This window comes from Vulpes lagopus, chromosome 8 (assembly GCF_018345385.1).
Source record: "Vulpes lagopus strain Blue_001 chromosome 8, ASM1834538v1, whole genome shotgun sequence".
Lineage (NCBI taxonomy): Eukaryota > Metazoa > Chordata > Mammalia > Carnivora > Canidae > Vulpes > Vulpes lagopus.
The window spans coordinates 22,739,885-22,761,580 of record NC_054831.1 but is presented as its reverse complement, the minus strand read 5'-3'; the positions used below and the strand labels follow the sequence as shown (position 1 = coordinate 22,761,580).

Here is a 21,696-nt window from a genome sequence, read left to right as displayed (position 1 = left end):
TTTTCTTTTTTCTTTTTTTTTTTTTTGTTTTATTTTTTTCTATGAAGTTTACAGCAATTCATACTGCTTTTGAAGATTTTTATGAGGTTAAGTTGGCTGGCCATCATTTTGTCTTCATATTAGAATTGCTGAAACCTAAGGTCATGATGTGAGTCTTTTTAGTAATAGATGTAATACAGAATAGATGTCTGAATACAGAAACATATGTTTCAAAATCAGTCATCTGAAACCCCTAAAGGATATGTACCTCAGTGGAAGGAGTCCTAGAAAAGTATCATTCATTTGCTCAAAGTCAGTAAGGAAGATTATCTCTTCAAAGAGCTTGAGCCAATGCTTTGAGAGTGTTGAAAGTCTGGTTATAAGGTCCTTTGTACAATTAGAGATATTCTAGCTGAGAAATAAACATAAAAATTGATCTAAAGATGGTGATATTTCTTGGGACTTGCCCCAACCCATTCTGCATAGAATTCCCAATAAAGGTCCACCGAAGATGGTTTTCCAAACTTCTAAAACAGCAACAAATGAAATCCACTGTGAGACTCAGCAGGTATAGCAGGACTCCCAAGAATTTCAGAAAATTGTATATAGTCTGATGAAGATTCCAGAATTAATATCTTAAAGTGATTAAAGACCTATATGGAAATATCAAACCTATGAAAAGAATATGCTCTTTTGTAAGATTTATTTAATTTATTTTTAAGTAATTTCTGTGCCCAACATGAGACTCCTACAACCCTGAGACAAGAGTTGCATGCTCTACTGAGTGAACCAGCCAGATGCTGCCAGGATGCTATTTTTTAAAAAAAGAACCTCTAGAGTCATCAGGGTGGCTCAGTCAATTAAGCATCTGCGTCTTGGCTTCAGCTAAGGTCATGATCTCAGGGTTGTGAGATTGAGCCCCATGTCTGACTCTGCTCAGCAGAATCTGCTGAAGATTCTCTCCCTCTCTGTTTGTCCCTCCTTGCCCCTACTCACTTGAGTGCTCTTTCTCTCTCAAAAAACAAAACAAAACAAAACAAAAAAACCAACCAAACAAACAAAAAAAGCTAGAAATGAAAAACAGAAACTGAAAAAATTTCAGTAGAGGAGTTAAATAGCAGATTTGACACCACTAAGAAAGAACTAATTAACCCTAAGATAGAGCTGAGAAAAGTATCCAGGATTCACAGAGCTCAAAAAGCAAAATATGAAAGGACAATTTAGTCACAGAGATGGAGAGTAAAATGAAAACATTACAACATATACTTTATAGGCATTTCACTAGTAGAAACTGGAAAGAATGGGAAAGAGGCAATATTCAAAATGATTGTTGTGAAAGATAAGTCCTTGTATGTTAGAAGCATAAATTAAAAAAAAAAGTTATACCTATGTAAATTTTAATGAAAGATCAGAACATTAATGGCAAAGAAAAGAATTTAATTGCAACCTGTAATGGAACACCAGTTAGACTGGCTGCAGATTTCTCATCAGCAATAATAGATGCCAGAAGACAAGTTGGATTTATGTCTTTAGTGTTCTGAGGTAATTTGCTACTCTATAATTCTACTTCTATCACTGTTGAGGAGTAAAGTTAAAATTAAGAAATTTCCAGACCCGTAATGACTAAGAGTTTACCTTTTGAACACCATCGCCAAAGGTGGTATATACTAAAGGATATATTTTAGGAAGAAGAGAATTGAACCCAAAAGGAAGAAATAGGATATAATAAGGCTTGTTGAGCAAAGATTGCTTAAAATATTGGTAAATAGGGACGCCTGGGTGGCTCAGTGGTTGAGCATCTGCCTTCAGCTCAGGGCATGATCCCAGGTCCATGCATGAAGTCCCATATTAGGCTCCCTGTGAGGAGTGTGCTTCTCCCTCTGTCTGTGCCTCTGCTTCTCTCTGTGTGTCTCTCATGAATAAATAAAAATCTTCAAAAAGATATATTGGTAAATAATCATTAACTGTGAAAAATAGTGTAAAGTCATTGACTTACCGGTACTGTTGTTAAGACATATCTTTATTTACATAGCATTAAGGAAGAACAAAACAGTAATGAGAATTAAACCATGACATAGTGCTTTAATAATGGCACTGATCAATAGGCTAATCTGTTACACTAAGTTCCCTTTCTTTTGAAATTTCTTTTATCTAGTCAAAGGCATTTGGCAGTTACCTTCACGTAAATTGCTTTAAATCATGATAGAGAAAGCTTCCTTAACTTGTGGATAGCTTTCATAGTAGAAAAAAATCAATAACTAAAATTCAGTAAATCAAGAAATAGCAATATAGCCATGTTACACTAGAAGAAATAGCTAGAAGAGTCAAAAGTAGTTACCTTTCAGAATGGGACTGTGAGATTTTTTTTTATAGCTTATAAAACTATTTGATTAATTTTAACTGTGTATGTGTGAAATTTCACTTAAAGAAACACAAGACAATGATTCACCAAAGGAAAAATCAGTATAGCTAAATTACTTAGAAATAAATGGAGAATTAGATTTTAAGCAAAGAGCATTACATAGTGATAAAAGAAACCATTCACTAGTAATAATACTGACTCATATACCTAGCAGTGAAGCTTCAAAATATATAAAGCAACATTTGAGAAAATTAGAAATGGACAAGTTTTTCTCCCCTAAGACTCAAGTAAGAGTATGGGACATTTAAATAAGATAATAAAGTTAATCTATTCTGTATATCCAATTAGATAATGTCTTTTCAATGTTCATTGAAAATTGAATCATTTATAAAAAATCAATTATTTGGGAAGCCTGGGTGGCTCAGCGGTTTAGCATTTGCCTTCAGCTCAGGGCATGATCAAGGTCTAGGGATCGATTTCCCACATCAGGCTTCCTGCGAGGAGCCTGCTTCTCCTTCAGCCTATGTCTCTGCTTCTTTCTCTGTGTCTCTTGTGAATAAATAAATAAAATATTTTTTTTAAAAGTCAACTGTTTATAGTATACAGACAGTTACAAAGCAAGTTTCAATAAAGATCCAGAAATTAATGTACAAATTCTATTCTCTGAACATAATAAAATTAGAAGTCAGTAACCAAAAGATAATCATTACCACCTGTATATTTGTTTTGTTTTGTTTTTTACCACCTGTATGTTTGGAAATTAAACCAAATACACTTCTAAGTAATTTGTGGCTCAAAAAAGAAATCATAATGAAAATTACATAGTATTTAGAAATGGATACATTAAAAATACAATATAAACTTGAAAAACAAATCCAGAGCATCACTCAGAGGGCTATTTGTAGCCTGAATGCATATTTTAATCAGCTACCCATCCAACTGTAGATATTTTTTAAATATAGCAGTTTAACAAGACAGAACAATAAAACTGAGCAAAAATTAAATAGAAATTGAAAAGCAAAAATATATTTATTGATAACTGAGTAGTTGCTTATGTACTAAGGGAAGAATATATTTTAAGTTGTAAAAGAAAAAGAAGAGAAAATACTGCATTGCTCCTGGCTCAGAAAAATGTTACTGTATAATAAAAATGGCATCATTCCCTAAATTAATATATAGATTGAATGTAGCCTCCATTGACATCCTTAGGAAAATGTGCCTTTAGAATTGAAGTCTGGTCATTCTGACTTACTTGAAAATATTGCAATTTGTAAACATTACATCATTGGGAGTCAAATGGGAAAAAAAAAAAAAAAAGCCCAAAGGACAAAATAGAGGCTTCAAATATATAATCTGTTATAGGACTCGGAGGTGTAAGTTACAAACCAAGAATAACTTAAAGGTGAAAAGAATCACCTTTCATGAATTTTGGTAGGGCATTGAGGAAAATGGACATATATTTTTATCCCAGCTGTGGATAAGAAATCAATTTAGGACTATTTACGAAAACAGTATTCTCAGAGATTAGTTAGGTTTGTGACCATAATAGCTATCCTCCTGAGATGTGTCAGTTTAAAAGGAAAGCAGCAAAGAAAGGCAAAATACGGATAGTTGTTAAACCTATCCACATTGAGTAATGAGAGTTTGTTATACTAATTTTGCTTACTTTTATGTTTGAAATTTTCCATAATCTTTTAATGAAAGCAAAAGAATGAGAAAGGTATGTAGTATGCTTAACTGAAAAAATTTCTATCCAAAAATACAAACAATGCTTATATATGTTAAGCATATATAAGTTCCATAACCACATTCTTTTTTTATTTTTTTAAGATTTATCCATTTATTTATGATAGAGAGAGAGGCAGAGACTCAGGCAGAGGGAGAAGCAGGCTCCACGCCTGGAGCCTGATGCGGGACTTGATCCCGGGACTCCAGGATCTCGCCCTGGGCCAAACGCAGGCACCAAACCACTGAGCCACCCAGGGATCCCCCGATAACCACATTCTACTTATTCAGTAGAAAAAGGAGATCAACAGGCATACAAGGAAGTGTTGATAGTAAATCATTACACAGAAAAACCTGCAGCTTTGTTATTAGAAATAAAATTAGCATGAAAGTATTGCGGTGTGTTTATTAAGCTAGAAAAAAATTATAGAACCTTATGTTGGCTAGATGACTCACTTCTGTACTCACTAGTGACTGGATCTTCCTGGATGGAAAACTAGCAAAGTCTGTGGGATGCATAAGTGTCTAAGACATTAGTGAATGCTGCTATAGAGCAGACTTTCTTCTCTAAAATGCTGATAAATTTAGGTGGTTCCCCAAATATAGGTGGCCTTTTCAGCCCCTTAATGGTTCTGTATCTAGCAGCACATACTACAGGTCAGACACTATTTCCATGCATTCGATCCTCATAACTGCAGGAGGGTAGCTTCTATTACTGCATCTTACTGACAAGGGAACTCAGTCTTTGCAAAGTAAAGTGATTTTCCCCAAATCACACATTAATAATGAGCTCAACCAGGATTTGAGCCCAGACAATCTTACTTCAAACCCCCTGCTTTTTAAATCATTCCTCCAAATTCCCTTTCAAAATTAAAGCCATGTATCAAGTAGTTGACTTTCCTGTGTAGGGCCATTTAATTGCTTCAAGATATCTACTACTAACATTACAGCTTTGTTTTAGTATAGATTCTAGATGGTTTTGACCATAATGCTGATGGGAAGAAGCAGTGAAACAGATCTTCTGATATATAACTGATGGCATTGTAAATAGGTACAGCCTTTTTTGGAAAGCATTTTGGCAGCATATTTCAAGAACCATAAAATGCTCATATTTTTTGACCTAGTTAATGCCACTTCTGGGAATCTTCTAAAGAAATAGTCTAATATGGAAAAAGCCGTAAGCACTAAAGTGATCACCACAGCCATGTTTGTAATAGAGCAACTGGAAGCAACCCTAAATGTTCATCAGTAAAGGAATGATTAAACACACCATGGTATATTTACTTAGGCAGCCAATAAAGATGAAGTGTGATGCAACATAGACAAAGAAAACACAGTCATCTTGAGTTTTCAAAGCAGCACACAGCTGTATGTGCACTAAAATTAGAGCTTTTACAAATATGAAAAAAGAATGACAGAAAAATGATCGTGGGTCTAATTTTTCTTCTGTTTTTCAAGCTTTTAGTAATACATATTTATTCCTAATTTTAAGAATCAAGTCACATGATTACCTAATAAAAATGTTTTTGTGTATTTATCTCCTAACCCTCACTAGATTGTAAGCTGCTTGGTGATTGCCTGCAGCATGCTAAAAACGTGCAAAGGGCACCAAACCACAAGTTTGAACACAGGCAAACTTCAAGCACTTTTCAGGTGCTTCATTTACTGGTTGCAGGAACCTCGGCCAGTCACTATCTCAGCTGCCTCATTTGACCCATGAACTGAGCAGTGCAATTTGCAAAGCATGAGTAGAATCTGGAGTCAGGGAACCTTGCTGTATGTCTTTGGCTCTTAGACAAGTGGCTTAAACTTTGTAAAGCTCAGTTTCCTCATCCATAAAAATGGAGCTAGTGAGGTCAAGGTCTGGTGCTCCTTTAAATGCCTGAAAATGTTCCTTCCATTCATCTATGACCCTTATAAGGTGTTCCTCACTTTCTTTATCCTCACATGATGAGAGCAAATATAGAGTCTTTCAGCTAACTTCTTTTACCTGAAACCTTTTGAGCAGCAGCTTTTACACATCAATCTTCTGGTGTACCTTGTCTATAATTTAGGGTTAAGGATGAAAGAAGAAAATCTTTTGTCATTCACTGTGGCTGGCAAGATTTTCAGTTTTGTTTTAATCTCTTTTTTCTCCATTATAAAAATGTAGTAAGTGGTCATTGTCACATTTGAAAAATACGAAAAGCTGCAAGGAAAAAATTATACCGTAATCATTCTATCTAGAAGTAACCATTATATGTTTCATTTTATTTCTTTTTAATTTTTTTCAATATTTTTATCTGATTTTTAAAAAGGAGAAATTGGGATCCCTGGGTGGCGCAGTGGTTTGGCGCCTGCCTTTGGCCCAGGGCGCGATCCTGGAGACCCGGGATCGAATCCCACGTCGGGCTCCCGGTGCATGGAGCCCGCTTCTCCCTCTGCCTGTGTGTCTCTCTCTCTCTGTGACTATCATAAATAAAAAAAAATAAAATAAAATAAAAATAAAAAATAAAAAAATAAAAAGGAGAAATATAGGAAAGCTCTTATTAGAATGTTTGTTATGTTTGGGGCAAGTTTAAAATGATATTTTGTGTTTGTTTTGAGATAGTTTACCTTTAATTAGTAATTCCTATAAAAGGATAAAGACTAAGCCACCAGGAGGGAACCAGATAGAGAATGGGGGTAGGGATATCTCTATCTTAATTAGTAGGATAGTTTATTTCTATAATTCTGACACCTGTTAAAGAATGAACTTAGTAAAGTCTAATTACCCAAGTCATGCTTCCAGGAATTTTTTAGGACAATTACAATTTTAAATAACTTGTGATGTTTTCATTGCAAGTTATCTTGTACCATTTCTGATCATGTGTTGTGAGTTTTGGTTTGGAAAATACAATCATCATACATAAACTTGGAATAAAGAAAAAGCTTACAGAATAACCACAGATTCTTGGCTCTTGTCCTTTTCATTTTTAGAACATGCAGTTAAAAAAAAAAAAAATCAGTCCCTGTAATATCCTGTGGAGAAAAGGAGGAAATTTATCCAGTGTCAGAACCAACAGCAGCAAATACCTCGAAAAACAGCCTGAGCTACTGTGGCCATGTGGGGCCAGGCATTGATGTCACATTACCCTGACTTGTGTTGGACTTGTACTTAAATCAGTAAGAGAGAATGCACTTGTTGAGGGATTGAGAGCCTTGATCCCTCCATTTTCTGGGGTTTGCTGTTGAAGGGAGGCTTCTACAGGATGACTTTAAAAATGGGGGGAAAGGTCTTTTCCTTCTTTCATTTCTTTTCTCCAGAGCAGCAATAGAATTATGAATGGTGACAGGGTACATCCCATATAAATAATTTGCAGTGTGGCAGATCTGTCATCCTCACTACATTGAAAAGGACATGAGAAATGTTCGAGGTCAGTGTATTGTCTTGCCTCATCACTCTCCTTTGAATATGCCACTGTGGCTTGTGCCCTTTTGACTTCTGAGGTCTGCTGCCACAGGCAAGAGACTCTTGATTGGTTGGGAGTAGGTGTCCCTCACTCCTGCTTAAGTATCTGCACATCAGGGAAGTCACTTGTCCTTTTGAGTCATTTCTTCTGACAAGGATGGGCCATAACTCCTTACTGATACTGCTTGTTAACCCTTCCCAATCACTTCCTCCTTGAGGAAATCACTTGACTTCTTTACAGGAGAACACCTAACTGTTTGAGGATCCAGCTTAGAATTTAATTGACCTCTACAGCCTTAGGCAGTACTTAGGTGCTGTGGGGTAGTGGGGATTTGTAAGTGTCATGTGAGAAGGGGGCAGATAACTAAACCCTGTAAACCTTCTACTTGGAATAACTTTAGTCTCTCCAGAACTGTGCTTGCCTGAGATAGAACTTGGCATCCTGTGAAAAATTATGACCTGAGACTTTTGAACTGCTGAGGAAAGTGATATCCAGAGCTGGAAAAGGGAGGAAGCTCCATAGAATATTAGCTGAATTTACATGCTGTTCTTGTAAGAGAAGATGATCAGTTCTACTTAATTCACTATACTTTTTAAATTTTTTTCTATAGTTGATTATTGATAAGTGATTTTTTTTTTCAGTATTGCCTGTCGGGGCACCCAACCTTACCGTGCAATGTGCTCAAATTCAAATCAACTACCATTATGTTGGACTGTGGATTGGACATGACTTCCACTCTCAATTTCCTTCCTTTGCCACTTGTTCAAAGGTATGTGCTGCTGCATCTGAGACAAAATGAGCATTGGTTTGCTGAAAAATGATACTGATTAGCATAAAGATTACCAGTACCTTGTGTGTTGTCCTTAGTTTACTTTGTTCCCTTAAAAATGTTCTTCATCAGAATTATTTCCTTTGGCTGGGTTGATGGAAAGTGTTGTATCGATTTATTGATTGACTTCTTTATTATAACTTCTGAGCTTCTGTAAATGTTCTTGCAACTGTTCCGTGCAAGTAAGGTCATGTATATTTCATCTTTCTTGCTAATTTATATAAGAGCTGATAAATGGTCAACTGATGAGCCCAAGAATTGAATTTTAGAATAATTTAACTGCCTTTGCAGGGACTTGACATCATAGAGCCGACATTTCTTTTTGATAGGTATCTATGTGTTTTTTTCATAATAGTCAGCTATAGAAATTATAGAATAATATATGCAGCCAAAGTCCTTGTCTTAAAGCAGATAGATTACCTGAAGCCTATAGTCACCACTGTTTACTCTTACTATGACTTTAAGAAATTGGTTTCCCAGCTTGCAGTTAATTGAAAACAGCAATTTATAAGAGAGTTGGGTAATTAACAGAAGCAAATACATTCCCAGTAACAAAAAGTGGTACATAGGAGAGACAGAAAATCTATCTAAAGCAGATTTAAGAGCTTAAAAGCATAGCAACCTGAGCAAACTATCTAATGTATTTCATTCATTCCTGAAGACATCACTATATGCAATGATTATTCATAATGATAACCTTCTAGAAAAAGTATAATTAAAACTCACCCTCTGGTTTTTTTTCTGAGATAAGGGATACAATAAGGGGACAGAGAGAATTCAGAGATAATTCCAGATTACATTTTATGCAAAGCTGATAAAATTCAATTATAATCACACCCAACACTTAGAAATACATTTATTATCCACAGATATTATCTATCTATATATATTTACAATTGTTTCAGAAACTGTAGGTATCACATATATTTCGGTAAAAAATGACTGACAAGTTATTTCTTACTAAAATAGCGTGATATTATTGTCTATGTGTGCTCCCTCCACCCTCACCCCTACCCCCCCAGATTACAGTGTTCATTTATTTGGTGTTTACCAGGAATCTGCACTGTGCTGGACCAAGGGATACAGACATGAATAAGACAACTTTATTTTCCTCATAGAGCTTATATTCTGTTGGGGAGAAAGTATTTTACAGTTGAAGATTTCATTATACTTGTGTTAAGAGAATAACTATATATTTGAGATAATTACTAAAAAATAAGATATAAGGTACTAAAAGAGTTTCCGAAAGGGCTCCTACATGCTCTGTGAGATCATTAATTATCTTGGTGCTCAGTCCTGAATTGGGCAGACAATTCTGTCTGCATATTTTCCCTTTCTTATTCATTCTTGTCTTTATTTAATTCTGTATTCTCACAGCACTGATTCAGCATTGGAATCCCCTTATACTCTCTTCCCCTTATCATCGTTCTTCCATCAGAGAGAGGTTATACTTGTGGGATGATTGGCAGTCCATATGTAGTTCCTTATAAAGAGTATTTTCTGTTGCTTAGGCCAGAAACCTTGGAGATACACTTGGCTAAAATAGTATCCCCAGTCCCTCCCTGGCCCTTCATCCTACTTGGCTTTTCTTCATAGCACTTATATGTACATACTTAGTCTATATATTAGCTATCTTCTCCACTAAAAGTTTTTTAAGGACAGGGATGCCTAAAATAGTTCATGGCATATATTAGCTACTCAGTAAAGATTTGTCATAAGAATGAATCCTTTTATCTTCTCTGAATCCAACCCTTCTTAAAGAGCGATTTTGCTATTAATTTTAATCTTTCTTTTTTATCTTGAACCTCTCCATCTTGATTCAGTTCTTCCCATTTAATTATACTCAGTTACTTCTAATTTAATATTTTTAAATTTTTTTAAGATTTTATTTATTTATTCATGAGAGACACAGAGAGAGAGAGAGAGAAAGAGAGAGAGAGAGAGGCAAAGGCACAGGCAGAGGGAGAAGCAGGCTCCACGAAGGAAGCCTGATGTAGGACTCGATCCTGGGACTCCGAGATAATGCCCTGAGCCAAAGGCAGATGCTCAACCGCTGAGCCACCCAGGCGTCCCAAATTTAATATTTTTAAAAAATGTTTTTAACCTTCTCTCAACTCTACTTTCCCCTTCAGCATTACTAACTCCTCTCCACTCTATACTTTGCCTATACCACCTACCAGAACATTGCTTACTAGAGTCAAAAATGACTTCCATGTCACTAGATGCACATTTGTCCGTTCTCATTCCTATAATGCACATTTGTCCGTTCTCTGGCCATCAGCTGGACCTTTCCTCCATGATAATGAGCTCCCCTGTTTTCCTCTTTTCTGACTTCCTCTTCTATCTACTCCGGAGATTAATCTTTCTCTAACTTACAGTCACATATCAGAGTTCTTCAATATCCAGTGCTTGGCCAGTAGAGTCTCCACCAAGGGAATTTCCTAAATGCTTAGGGCTTTGATAACCATCTAAACAATAACCTACAAATGTATACCTTTAGTTAATAATTCTCTTCTGAGTTCCAGATCCATATACCCGAAACAACTACTGAGGTTTTTTTTTTTTAATTCCTTGGATCTGGTTTGAAGTCACTTCAAAACTCATCATGCCTCAAACTGAGTCCATGAGCAAACTTGGTTCAGAAGAGGAGAGAAGACCTTCCCAGATCTGGTTTTCCTCCGCAGTACCCTATATTAGTGATTGGCAAGCTGTTACAAAAGCCAGAAAACTGGGAGTTAACTTAGATATGCCACTCTTTCTCACTGCCTATATGCGAGTCTTTCTTGAAGCCTTGTTATTTTTACCTTCTCAGACACTCTAGAATCCAGTCACTTCTCTTTAGTCCTACTATAAGCATGACCATCTTTATAGGCATTACTGCCAGAGCCTCCTAGTCAGTTTCTTCAGTTCTAATCTTGCTCTCATCTGAATCCAGAGCCATTTTTGCATAACTTTTTATTTTGAAATCATTTCAGATTTATAGAAAAGTTGCAAGAATAGTACAAACAACTCCCAATTACCTTTTATCATATTACCTTTTATCATATGTGCTTTATCATTTTCTTTTGATATGTATGCATATAATTTTTTCTGATCCATTTGAAAGATACAGGATGCTCCTTTACTACCTAAATAGTTGAGGCCTATCTTCTAAGAAAAAAGAAATTATTTTATATAATCACAGTATAGTAATCAAAATCAGTGAATCCAGATAATACACTGACACTGTGTTAGTGTCTAGGCTGTATACCTTTTTCATATTTCCCAAGTTATACCAATGCGTATTTCACTCTAATACCTTTTATAGGGGAAAAAAAAAAAAAGAATAGCATTACTGGTCCAAGATCAGTCCAGATCACACATTGCATTTAGTTGCCCTGTCTTTAGTCTCCATTAATCTGGAAGAGTTTCATAGTCTGTCTTTATGACCTTGTCATTTTTAGGAGTATAGCCTAATTATTTTATATAGCATCTTTCAGTTTAGATTTGTCTGGTATCTCCTCATGATTAGATTGGGGTTATTTGGATAGGAATACCACACAAATGTGCTATATATTACCAGAATGCACATGGTGTCAATTTTCTTCAGAATCAGCTTTTAGAAATATATATCTAATCTTGTCTCTCACCTCTTTAAAACCTTTCAGTGGTTTTCATTGCTCTTAGGATAAATACCAAGTTCATCTACCCCTCTAGTAGCTCACTTTTTATTTCCTTTCAGTTTCAAAGAAATCATATATCCACATATTTTTCTTTCAGCCATAAAGATTCTTTTCTTCCTCCCCCATCTTGCCTTCCCTTAGCCTACTTCAGAAGAGCATTTATACCTCCAGTTTCTGTAGGAAGGACATAAAGATAGCATTCTGATTGGATGAGACAGAGAGGAGGGTAAGTGGGCCTCTTTGTGAAGTTTCACTTGAATAACGTTTTATATAAGATATCCATGCCAAAGGCTGGTCAGAATGACTGGAAGAGAGTATGGGCCTTGTAGCTGTCTTTCTCTATTCCCTCCAAACCCTACCCTTTGACTCAGTTTCCCCTTTAATCTAGAACTGTCCAGATCTCAGTTCAGTCATTATAGCCCAAAGAATTCTTTTTTTCTTTTTCTTTTTTTAAGATTTTATTTATTTATTCATGATAGACATAGAAAAGAGAGGGAGAAGCTCCATGCTGGGAGTCCGACGCGGGTCTCAGTCCTGGGACTCCAGGATCGTGCCCTGGGCCAAAGGCAGGTGCTAAACCGCTGAGCCACCCAGGGATTCCCCCCAGAGAATTCTTTTGATGCTGCTTGACCAGTTCCTCTTTAGAGAACTTTCTACTATATTGCATCATCATTTTTAGCATTTTGTACTCTTTTTTGTATGATTACTTGATATGTCTGTCTTCCCTGCTTACTCAGAAGGACAGATATGTTTTATTCATGGTCATATCACCAGAACCTGCATACCTGACAAATAAAGATTCATTACTAAATGAGTGAAGATGAACACCTCATTCTTCTACAGTACTGTACCACATGTTAAGGCTGTTCTCTCCCTCTTCCCTCTTTATGGAAGCACCTCCTCCACTCTCACCTCCTAAGTCTTATTCCCAGCTCTCCCACAATACCCCACACTGTCAAATGTGCCCTTTCTGTGTGAACCTATAACACCTCTGATTACCACTTCTCCACTTTATAGTTTCATTTTGTTTTGTTTTTCTTAAAATTTATTTATTCATGAAAGAGAGAGGCAGAGACACAGGCAGAGGGAAAAGCAGGCTCCCTGGGAGGAGCCTGATGTGGGATTCTGTCTTGGATCCCAGGATCACGCCCTGAGCCGAACGCAGATGCTCAACCACTGAGCCACCCAGGCGTACTCCTTTCATAGTTTTTATTTTATTCTATTGTAATTACTGTTTACCATCTCCTTGTATTAAAGTGCGCACTCCTAAAATTTAAGGATTATTTTGTGTACTGTCATATGCTTATACTTTGTATACTTTGCTCAAGAGTAAGCTCTTATTAATGTTTTTTGAATGAAGGAATGTGTATGCCTCTTACATTCTTTTCTGATTATAAAAGTAATACATTTCAAAGTAGAAAGTTAGAAAAATGAGGGCAGCCCCGGAGGCCCAGCCGTTTAGGGCCGCCTTCAGCCCGGGGTGTGATCCTGGAGACCCTGGATCGAGTCCCACATCAGATTCCCTGCATGGAGCCTGCTTTTCCCTCTGCCTGTGTCTCTGCCTCTCTCTCTCTCTCTCTCTCTCTCTCTCTCTCTCTGTGTGTGTGTGTGTGTGTGTGTGTGTGTGTGTCTCATGAATAAATACATAAAATCTAAAAAAAAAAGTTAGAAAAATGAAAAGTAAAAGAAAATGAATTGCATATCATGTTCATTCTACCTTTCACTTTTTTTTAGGCAATAAATTACTTTTAAATGCCTTAGGTTATTTATATACTTACAGGAATATTTTACCTATTTTTTTTAAATAAATAGATGAAGGGGATTAAGAGGCATAGACTTCCAGTTATAAAGTAAGTAAGTCACAGAGATGAAAAATACAGCATAAGGAATATAGTCATTAATATTGAAATAATGGATGGTGACATTTGGTGACTACAGTTATCATGGTAAGCATTTAGTAATGTATAGAATTGTTGAATCAATAAATACTAAAATGGCAGATCTTGTATACATGTTTTTTCTTGACTATAATATTTTAATGGCATTTTTTCTAAAAAATTGTTGAATGGGAGATGCATAGATATTTCATCTATAGTCATAATTTTTCTCCCATATTTTATTAAAGTAAATTTCTGTGGAGACTTCTGTCTCCTTGTTTTACAAAATTCACACAGTCGGGCACCTGGATAGCTCAGTCGGTTGTGTCTGACTCTTGATTTTGGCTCAGGTTATGATCTCAGAGTAGTGAGATCAAGCTCCGTGTCAGCTCCACCCTGGGTATGGAGCCTGCTTAAGATTCTCTCTCCTTTTTCATCTGCCTCTCAATCCCCCACCCCACCCCCCATGCACACACATGCTAGCTCTCTCTAAAAATTTTTTTAAAAATTAAAAAAATAATTACACAGGAAAATTGTGTGATCATTAAGAGCAATATAATAAATCCCTTCCCCTTTGGTAGCTTAAAGTGTACTGACTATGATTTAGTCATTAAATGAGTAAAACTCAGTAACCAAATATTTTTATCTCTGTAGTCAGCATCCCTTTGCCATTTGGTGACACATTTCTGTGGCCATCATCTTTGATACTGTTGTTATGACATGGTTATTGCTTTTCCTTGAGCAATCAGTTCCATCTACTGGCAATTTCTCAAATCCAGAATAACTACAGGTGTTTTATAGAAGGCTTTGATGTTATTAAAAAATAGTTTAACAAGAGTTAAAACTACAGCTTCTGGGGGGCTCCTGGCTGGCTCAGGTGGAGGACCAATGTGACTCTTGATCTCAGGGTTGTAAGTTTAAGCTCCACACTGGGTGTAGAGATTACTTAAAAATAGAATCTTAGGGGGGAAAAAAAAGAAACCTACAGCATCTGAACATTTTACTTTAAAAATAATTGTCTGATAAGCAGTGAGGACATGTGAAGACTGCTGAATCAGTCATCTATAATTTGAAGGCTGATTCGTGTGTGGGGAACAGACAATGCATGTCCTGTGATCCAGTTCTCTCTACAAAGGAAAGTGGATATTTACAACCTTTCTTTAGAGAGTTAGCGGGCATGAGATGAGAACGGTATTCCCTTTGTTTTGTCATTATACTTTCATCTGAGTGCTTCGTTTTTAGATCTGATCTGACAGTAAATACATTTTTCAAGAAGTCTAGAAGTGAAGACCCGCATGTAACCATGAAATGAGATGGAAATTAAACCATTAATGATAGAATATTTTTCTGAGAGGTTAGAGCAGAACTCCCACAGTTTTAAAAAACAAGCTTATCAGGTATATTTTATACAAACCAAATTTATTCTGCTACTAGTAATTTTCATTCCTAAGTATGAAATCCAAAATTCTCACTTTTTGATAAATAAAAGCAAAATGTAAACAGAGAATAGGGAAAGGTATGTGACTTCATTATCTTTACATTCTTAGAACTTTTCTGTAAATTTGAAATTATGTCAGAATTAAAAGTTATCCCTCAAATTCTTATTTTTTTCTAAAATTAGATAGATGTATATTTTACTCAAGTTTTTAACCTTTTCTAAAAGACTGGAAAATATTCACAATATTTGTGTTTCTATTTGACTTTCATACCCTAACTACAAAGTCTGAACTTGATAAAACTATTTTGGCAAGAAGATGAGGGACTGTATATTAATTTGATTTCTGATTATGGAGTCTTTTAGTCCCACACCATTATTTTGCCCTTAATTTTTTACTTTAGAGACTAATTTTGTGATGAACTGCTAACATCCTGTCGCCATCCAACTTGTACTAGTGATGTGCTTTCTTCACATAACACCTTGGTCATTAAGTTTTTCTTTTCATCAGCATTTCTCCCTAAGTTATTTGCATTTTCAGCCTTCAGCATAATTCTTCTAGTCAACTAATAGCATACACTCAAATTCTAAGATTACCAGAAGTAAATGATATCTGAATCTAGATTTCTTAAATGTAACATGTACTTGAAATCAGCCTAACTATCTAGAAAGTATTCACCTACATATGCTGTCATTTTGTAATACTTAGGAAAACTAGGTTCATTTTCCAGAATTGGAAACCCAAGCCACAGGTGAGAAGTGACTAATCCATTTATAAACAGTGAATCTGGAATGTGGACTTGACTGAAATTCAGGTATTTTTATTTGCAGTGAATTCAGGCTGATAGGCAGCTGAGTGTTCTTGTCAGAGCACCTGACTCCTTGAGTCTGTTTTCTCATCCACAATATGATGATCCCATTCAGCTCTCCCCTCAGGCTTCTTGTCAAGCACAAGCAAGGTGAAGTCATGGGCAGTCACTGGAAAACTATAAAATGTTCTAGTGTCTCATCTTTCTTCTTTCCCTTTATTATTCTGCATAGGAGTCTTTCATCTTCCCAGTTTAGCGCTAAACTATTTGGCTTTTTAATGTTCTGTTGCCACATAATTCTTAAGCTTGTTACAACATGGTTATTTTTCATCTTTTCTATTAGTATTTTGGGTGGACATTGCTACCAGTAATTTGAAACTGTTTTTAACTTTATGGAGACGATACAGTCACCATGAAATCACTGAGGACTATAATCTACTTAGGATAATTTAATCTTTTGTTTTGCAGTCCCAGGCTGTCTAATCTTCCTGGCTGGTCCCTAAAGGATGGAAATGCTTTTTTGGACAAGGTAATGATAACCGAGGCATATCTACACCCAGTGGAAAGCCATCTTGTGATACCAGAGCCACCCCTATTGTAATGTGACTGGTGGGCTCATTTTTTCCCCCTGTGTATTCTCTGAAAAATCCCGAGATCCATGTGTAGGGTCTTCTGTTTCTTTAGAAATAATCTAAACTTGGCGATTATTGTTTTTTAAGAGCCTTTTAGGGAATCTCAGTGTTCAGATTCAGGTCCAATTTGCTTGTGTGTAAAAATCTAAGAACTTCTGCTGCAAATACATTTTATCACCACAGAAAGAAAACTATTATTTTTAGAAATGCGATGAGAGTTTCAAAGGTAATGCCTATAGAGAGTTCCATCCGGTTCGTTCTATTTTCAGGCTGTACTAACTCCATGACTGGAAGGAGTAAAATTTTTTTAAAAAAACTTTAAAATCCTCAAGTATGTGAGTTTTAAACTGCTTCTGTCGGCAGTTAGCTAAGGTAGGGCTTTGAACAAAGTTTGCTTCTTACTCTTTGGGTGAGGAGAGGCCGTGGAAGGTTTTAAGAAGGCAGTATCATTGTCTGATCAGATCACTCTGACTGCCATGTAAAGAACAAACTACGAAGCCAGTGTTTAACTTCCCAGGCAGTGTGTTCTTTTGGTTGGCGGGGGGGGGGGGGGGGGGGGGTATGTTCTTGGGTAAATTGTAAAAAAGGGTCTTCTCAACTATGAACTATGATCTTATTCCAGCCTTTCCTGGTAACCTAGAATGGGCAGCCTTATGTAGGTCATAAAAAAATGGTACAGTTCTAGGAATTTAGGGTTTGGGGGGTTCTGTTATGACTTTAATCACTGACTACACCTACAGTAAATGACAAATAACTTTTTTCTTTGAGGCTATTAAGTTTTTTTTTTTTTTAAGATTTTATTTATTTATTCATGATAGTCACACAGAGAGACAGAGAGGCAGAGACACAGGCAGTGGGAGAAGCAGGCTCCATGCAGGGAGCCCAACGTGGGATTCGATCCCGGGTCTCCAGGACCCAGTGGTCCTGCGCCAAACCGTTGCGCCACCCAGGGATCCCTGAGGCTATTAAGTTTTTGACATTAGATTATCTTCACCATAATAATTCCTTCCTCAGATCAGTTTTTAGGCAGTCAATTTATAAATGAGAGACCAAAGATACAAAAAATGTTAAAACTGTAATCTAGTCATATTTTCTACTAAAAAAATCCAAAGTAAAAGATGGTTTAAAACTGTAAAGCTCATCCATGCCACTCTTCGTCCTCTAAATCATTCTTCCTCTCTCAAGTTTCACAATTTTTTTTAAGTTTTATTTATTTATGCATCAGAGAGAGAGAAAGGCAGAGACACAGGCAGAGGGAGCAGCAGGCTCCATGCAGGGAGCCTGACGTGGGACTCGATCCTGGGTCTTCCTGGGTCTCCAGGATCACACCCTGGGCTGAAGGCAGCGCTAAACCACTGAGCCACCTGGGCTGCCCACAAATTTCACAACTGAAAGACTGAATAAATTTGATTCTTAAAAAGAATAATCTGTGTAACGCATTTTCTTCTTGTAGTAGGTATTGTTAAAGAAAGGGGTGGTAAAAAAAAAAGAAAGGGGTGGTATTTTTATAGAATTAATTTCTATAACTGCACCCCAACCTCCAGTGCAGGCCAAATGTGTATTTTGAAACCAGATTTCCCTCATAGTTAACTGTAAAATTATGTGACATTCAGGGACCTGTGCACCTGATTTCAGCCTGACTCTCCTGCTGGCTATAAATCATTGTTCCCTGAGAAAGGCTTGGAAGCATCCCATTACCAGTACATTGTGAGCGAAAATGACTTGCATGTGTATGTGGGAGCATTTCATTACAAGGGAGTGGTGAATAAAATACAGGGACACTGTGAGTGCACGGAATGGCAAATACGCTTTTCCAGGCCACGAAAGAGGAGAGCCTCTGAGGAGGATTTGTCATGTGAGGTGGACATGCTCCGATGTGTAACATTATGGGGAAGAAGATTACATAGCCAATTTAAGACCAGGCAGGACTTTGAAATTTCCCATGATTTGTCTTTAATCATATTTAGCCTCATCCTAAGGGAGTTGGAAGTCTTCTCTCATTAAACATAATTGCTCATTTGTTTTTAGCTAACAGGTACACTATAATTAAGAACTGTTTCAGTCCGTTTTTGGCTCCGTCTTTCACTGTTTAAACAGTAATTCTATAAAGAGAGGAGCCAGTTTACAGTGAAAGGCAAGGGGAGGAAATCTTCTGCCAAGGTTCTGATATGAGACTTGTAAAATTCAAAAGGAAAATAACATACAGTTAATACCCTAATTTCAGATAAAGATTGAGAGTAAAACCATTCAGACTCTAATGTATAAAGACACGCATATATGATTATATAGAAAGGCATGTTCAGTGATGAATGAAAACATGATGGAACAAAATTCCAACAGTATTTCTCTTTTTCTGGAAAGAGCAAACTATCAGCCAAATACTGATTTTCACTCATTTCCTTATAAAATCATAGAAAATGTTAACCTTGATGAACCAAAAAAATCCTCCACGGATTTCAGTTTAAAGTAGGAGTGAGGGAAGACAGCAACTCTAGTTGCATGTGTATCAGCTGACAGCTTATCTCTAGTGGCCTCAGGAGGCATTGTAGCAGACCCTGTTGGTGGCCCACTCATGCCTCTTCCCTGTGCTATTCTCTCATAATTTCAGCTGCCAGTATATCTACCAATCTGCCAGAGAGCTTTTTCCGTGAAGCTGCACAAAATGCAGAAGTTGCCATGTAAATATCCCAGATCCTTTGCCTTTGGGGAGTGTGACTCCAAGGTGTATGTTCTACACCATTTCTTAGAGTTCCTGTGGGAGTAAGTTCCAGCTGCCCACAGTGGTGTGTAGTTCAGTAGCGTATCCATTGTCTGCTCCTGTCCTTTCCATTAATCACTCACATATCCTGCTCTTTTCTCAGCGTTTCCAGATAAGCTTGCACTCACCCTTTTCTTGACATCTGTTGTTGAGGAAATCCAAACTAAGGCATATTAAATATGGTAGGTCATGAGCAGAGTGGGGTGTTGTAGTTTATTTTATTTTCTATGTAAGTATACTTTTTTCTTTTGAATGAAGACATTTGGTTTATAGCCCTGAATAAATTGTATGCTCCACAAAGACAAAGATTATGTTCATGGAGGTGATGGTGGTGGTGATGGTTTAATCCCTACCCTCTACTCTTCTTCTCTGTCCTTGCTTACCCCTTACCCCTCAACCCTTGGTAGGAGGAGAAAGAGGCTGTAAGTCATTTGTCTAGGACCAGAACTCCTAAGCTGATTGCATAATAAAATCACTGGATTTGCTTATTATAAATATAGGTTGCATGCCTCATCCCCAGACTTCTGATCCCTTGGGTCTTAGATGGGACTCAGGTATCTTTACTTCCATGAGTATTACCAGATCATTCTTATTTTGCTATACAGGCTACATGACTACTACTTGGAAAGCAGTGCATCATGAGTTAGAAAGTAGCATATGTCCACACCTGCCTTGAAGAGGCATCAAGAAATGTACAAATTCTAAGTTAGCCACCAAACAGCATTTTTTATCCTGAATAAGACACTTAGCCTCCCTGGGCCTAAATAGGAAAAACAGTTGGCCTGAATAACCTTCCAGCTGCCCTCTAACTCTTTGGCGATCTGTGATTCTTCATGGAAAGCTTGGTTTGGGGATGAAGTTTCTTTGGTGCTGTATCTGTTGGATATCTCTTCCTAGAATTTTTTTCCTTTTTGTTCCTTTTAGGAGCTAAAAGAGTGCTCGGGTCATGTATTTGTGGATTCTGTGCCTGAATTCTGCCTACCAGAGGTAAGATGAAAGTGATTCTTACTGTAGAAACAAAGCATATCTCTCAAAATGAAGTCAAGAAATAATTTTAAGGGGCTTAGCTTTGTTTTCAATTTGAAATGAATCTATTATTCTAGGCACATTATTATGCAGCTAAAATATAATCATTTAGGAGCTTTTTACTTTTTTCTTTTTTTAGGAGATTTTTATATTATCTGTAAGAAATTTAACTCTGCTTTTTTGTATTCCTTGTTCTTTCTGTAATCCCCACAGATACTTTGTACCAGGGCATAGTTTTGAGCAAGGTTTAGAAATAACTCAAGCCTCTCAGTTTTGTAATTACATGCCTGTGTCTTAGATTAGCCATACCTTTTGTAGTCCTGCTTACAGTGGGTATTTGGGAATTGCTGTTAATTCAGCCAATATAGTAAAATGTAAAAATTCTTGCTGACTTGAAATATCATATCAAATATTGCTTAAAATTCACAGATTCTGAATTGAGCCATTAGGTACCTATTGCTTACATATTATTATCACAGTGAGATTGTTATAAGAGTTTGGGGCCAGTTTTATCATTTTAAAGGAAGTGAAGATCAATTTCCATTAATTTTAAAGACAGCTAATCCCTCAACAATGCTGGTCTCTAGAGTGGTGTAGATGGCATTCTCAACAGACAGTATAGGAAGACCAGTAGTTAGCAAGTCCCACGTTCCTGAAAAAATCAACGAGAGGCTACCATTCTATTTTTTCCATGCACCTAGTGGATTATAGTGCCTATAGGAGATACTTTCACAGTTCAGTGCCAAAAGAAAATTTGGAGTACTGTTTCCCTTATTTTTGTACTCTCTTCCTGCCTCTCTTTCCATTTCAACACTTTCTTTGATACTCTGTAGATAAACTTTTCTTCTTTGAAGTATGTGTATGTGCCCTTTTGGGATAGTGGAGTGAAAGAGAAGAAGAAAGACAAAGCAAGGTATGGTAATTGAAGATGGCAGATAAGGGAAAAAGTTTGAGATAAAGTAATAAGAATAAGGGTGAAGCTAAAGAGTTACCAAGAATCCTGGTCTCTTCCTAACTGCTATTCAAATCTTTTGTCACCTTTACCTGTCATTTAGGAATTGGTGGGACAGGTCCCCATCTGTTCAAAGATTCCTAATCTCAAGTGCTACATTTATTTTCGGTACGGTACTGACTGCTGCAACCTTCAGTTCGTGGACAACAATGTAGAATT

At 36.7% G+C, this 21,696-nt stretch overlaps 1 protein-coding gene and 1 long non-coding RNA gene across 2 annotated transcripts in view; one reads left to right on the top strand and one right to left on the bottom strand.

Moving 5' to 3' along the window:
* The window catches only part of INTS9 (integrator complex subunit 9), a 101,787-nt gene that overhangs the window by 26,048 nt on the left and 54,043 nt on the right, over positions 1 to 21,696 (top strand). Inside the window, exons 2-4 of the mRNA XM_041767057.1 lie at positions 8,139 to 8,266; positions 16,578 to 16,638; positions 20,424 to 20,486. Of these exons, the coding sequence (XP_041622991.1) occupies positions 8,139 to 8,266; positions 16,578 to 16,638; positions 20,424 to 20,486 (252 nt within the window). The remainder of the gene's footprint in view (positions 1 to 8,138; positions 8,267 to 16,577; positions 16,639 to 20,423; positions 20,487 to 21,696) is intronic.
* LOC121497429 overlaps positions 1 to 21,696 on the bottom strand; it is a 42,517-nt gene that overhangs the window by 12,309 nt on the left and 8,512 nt on the right. The gene's annotated exons all lie outside the window — the stretch shown is intronic.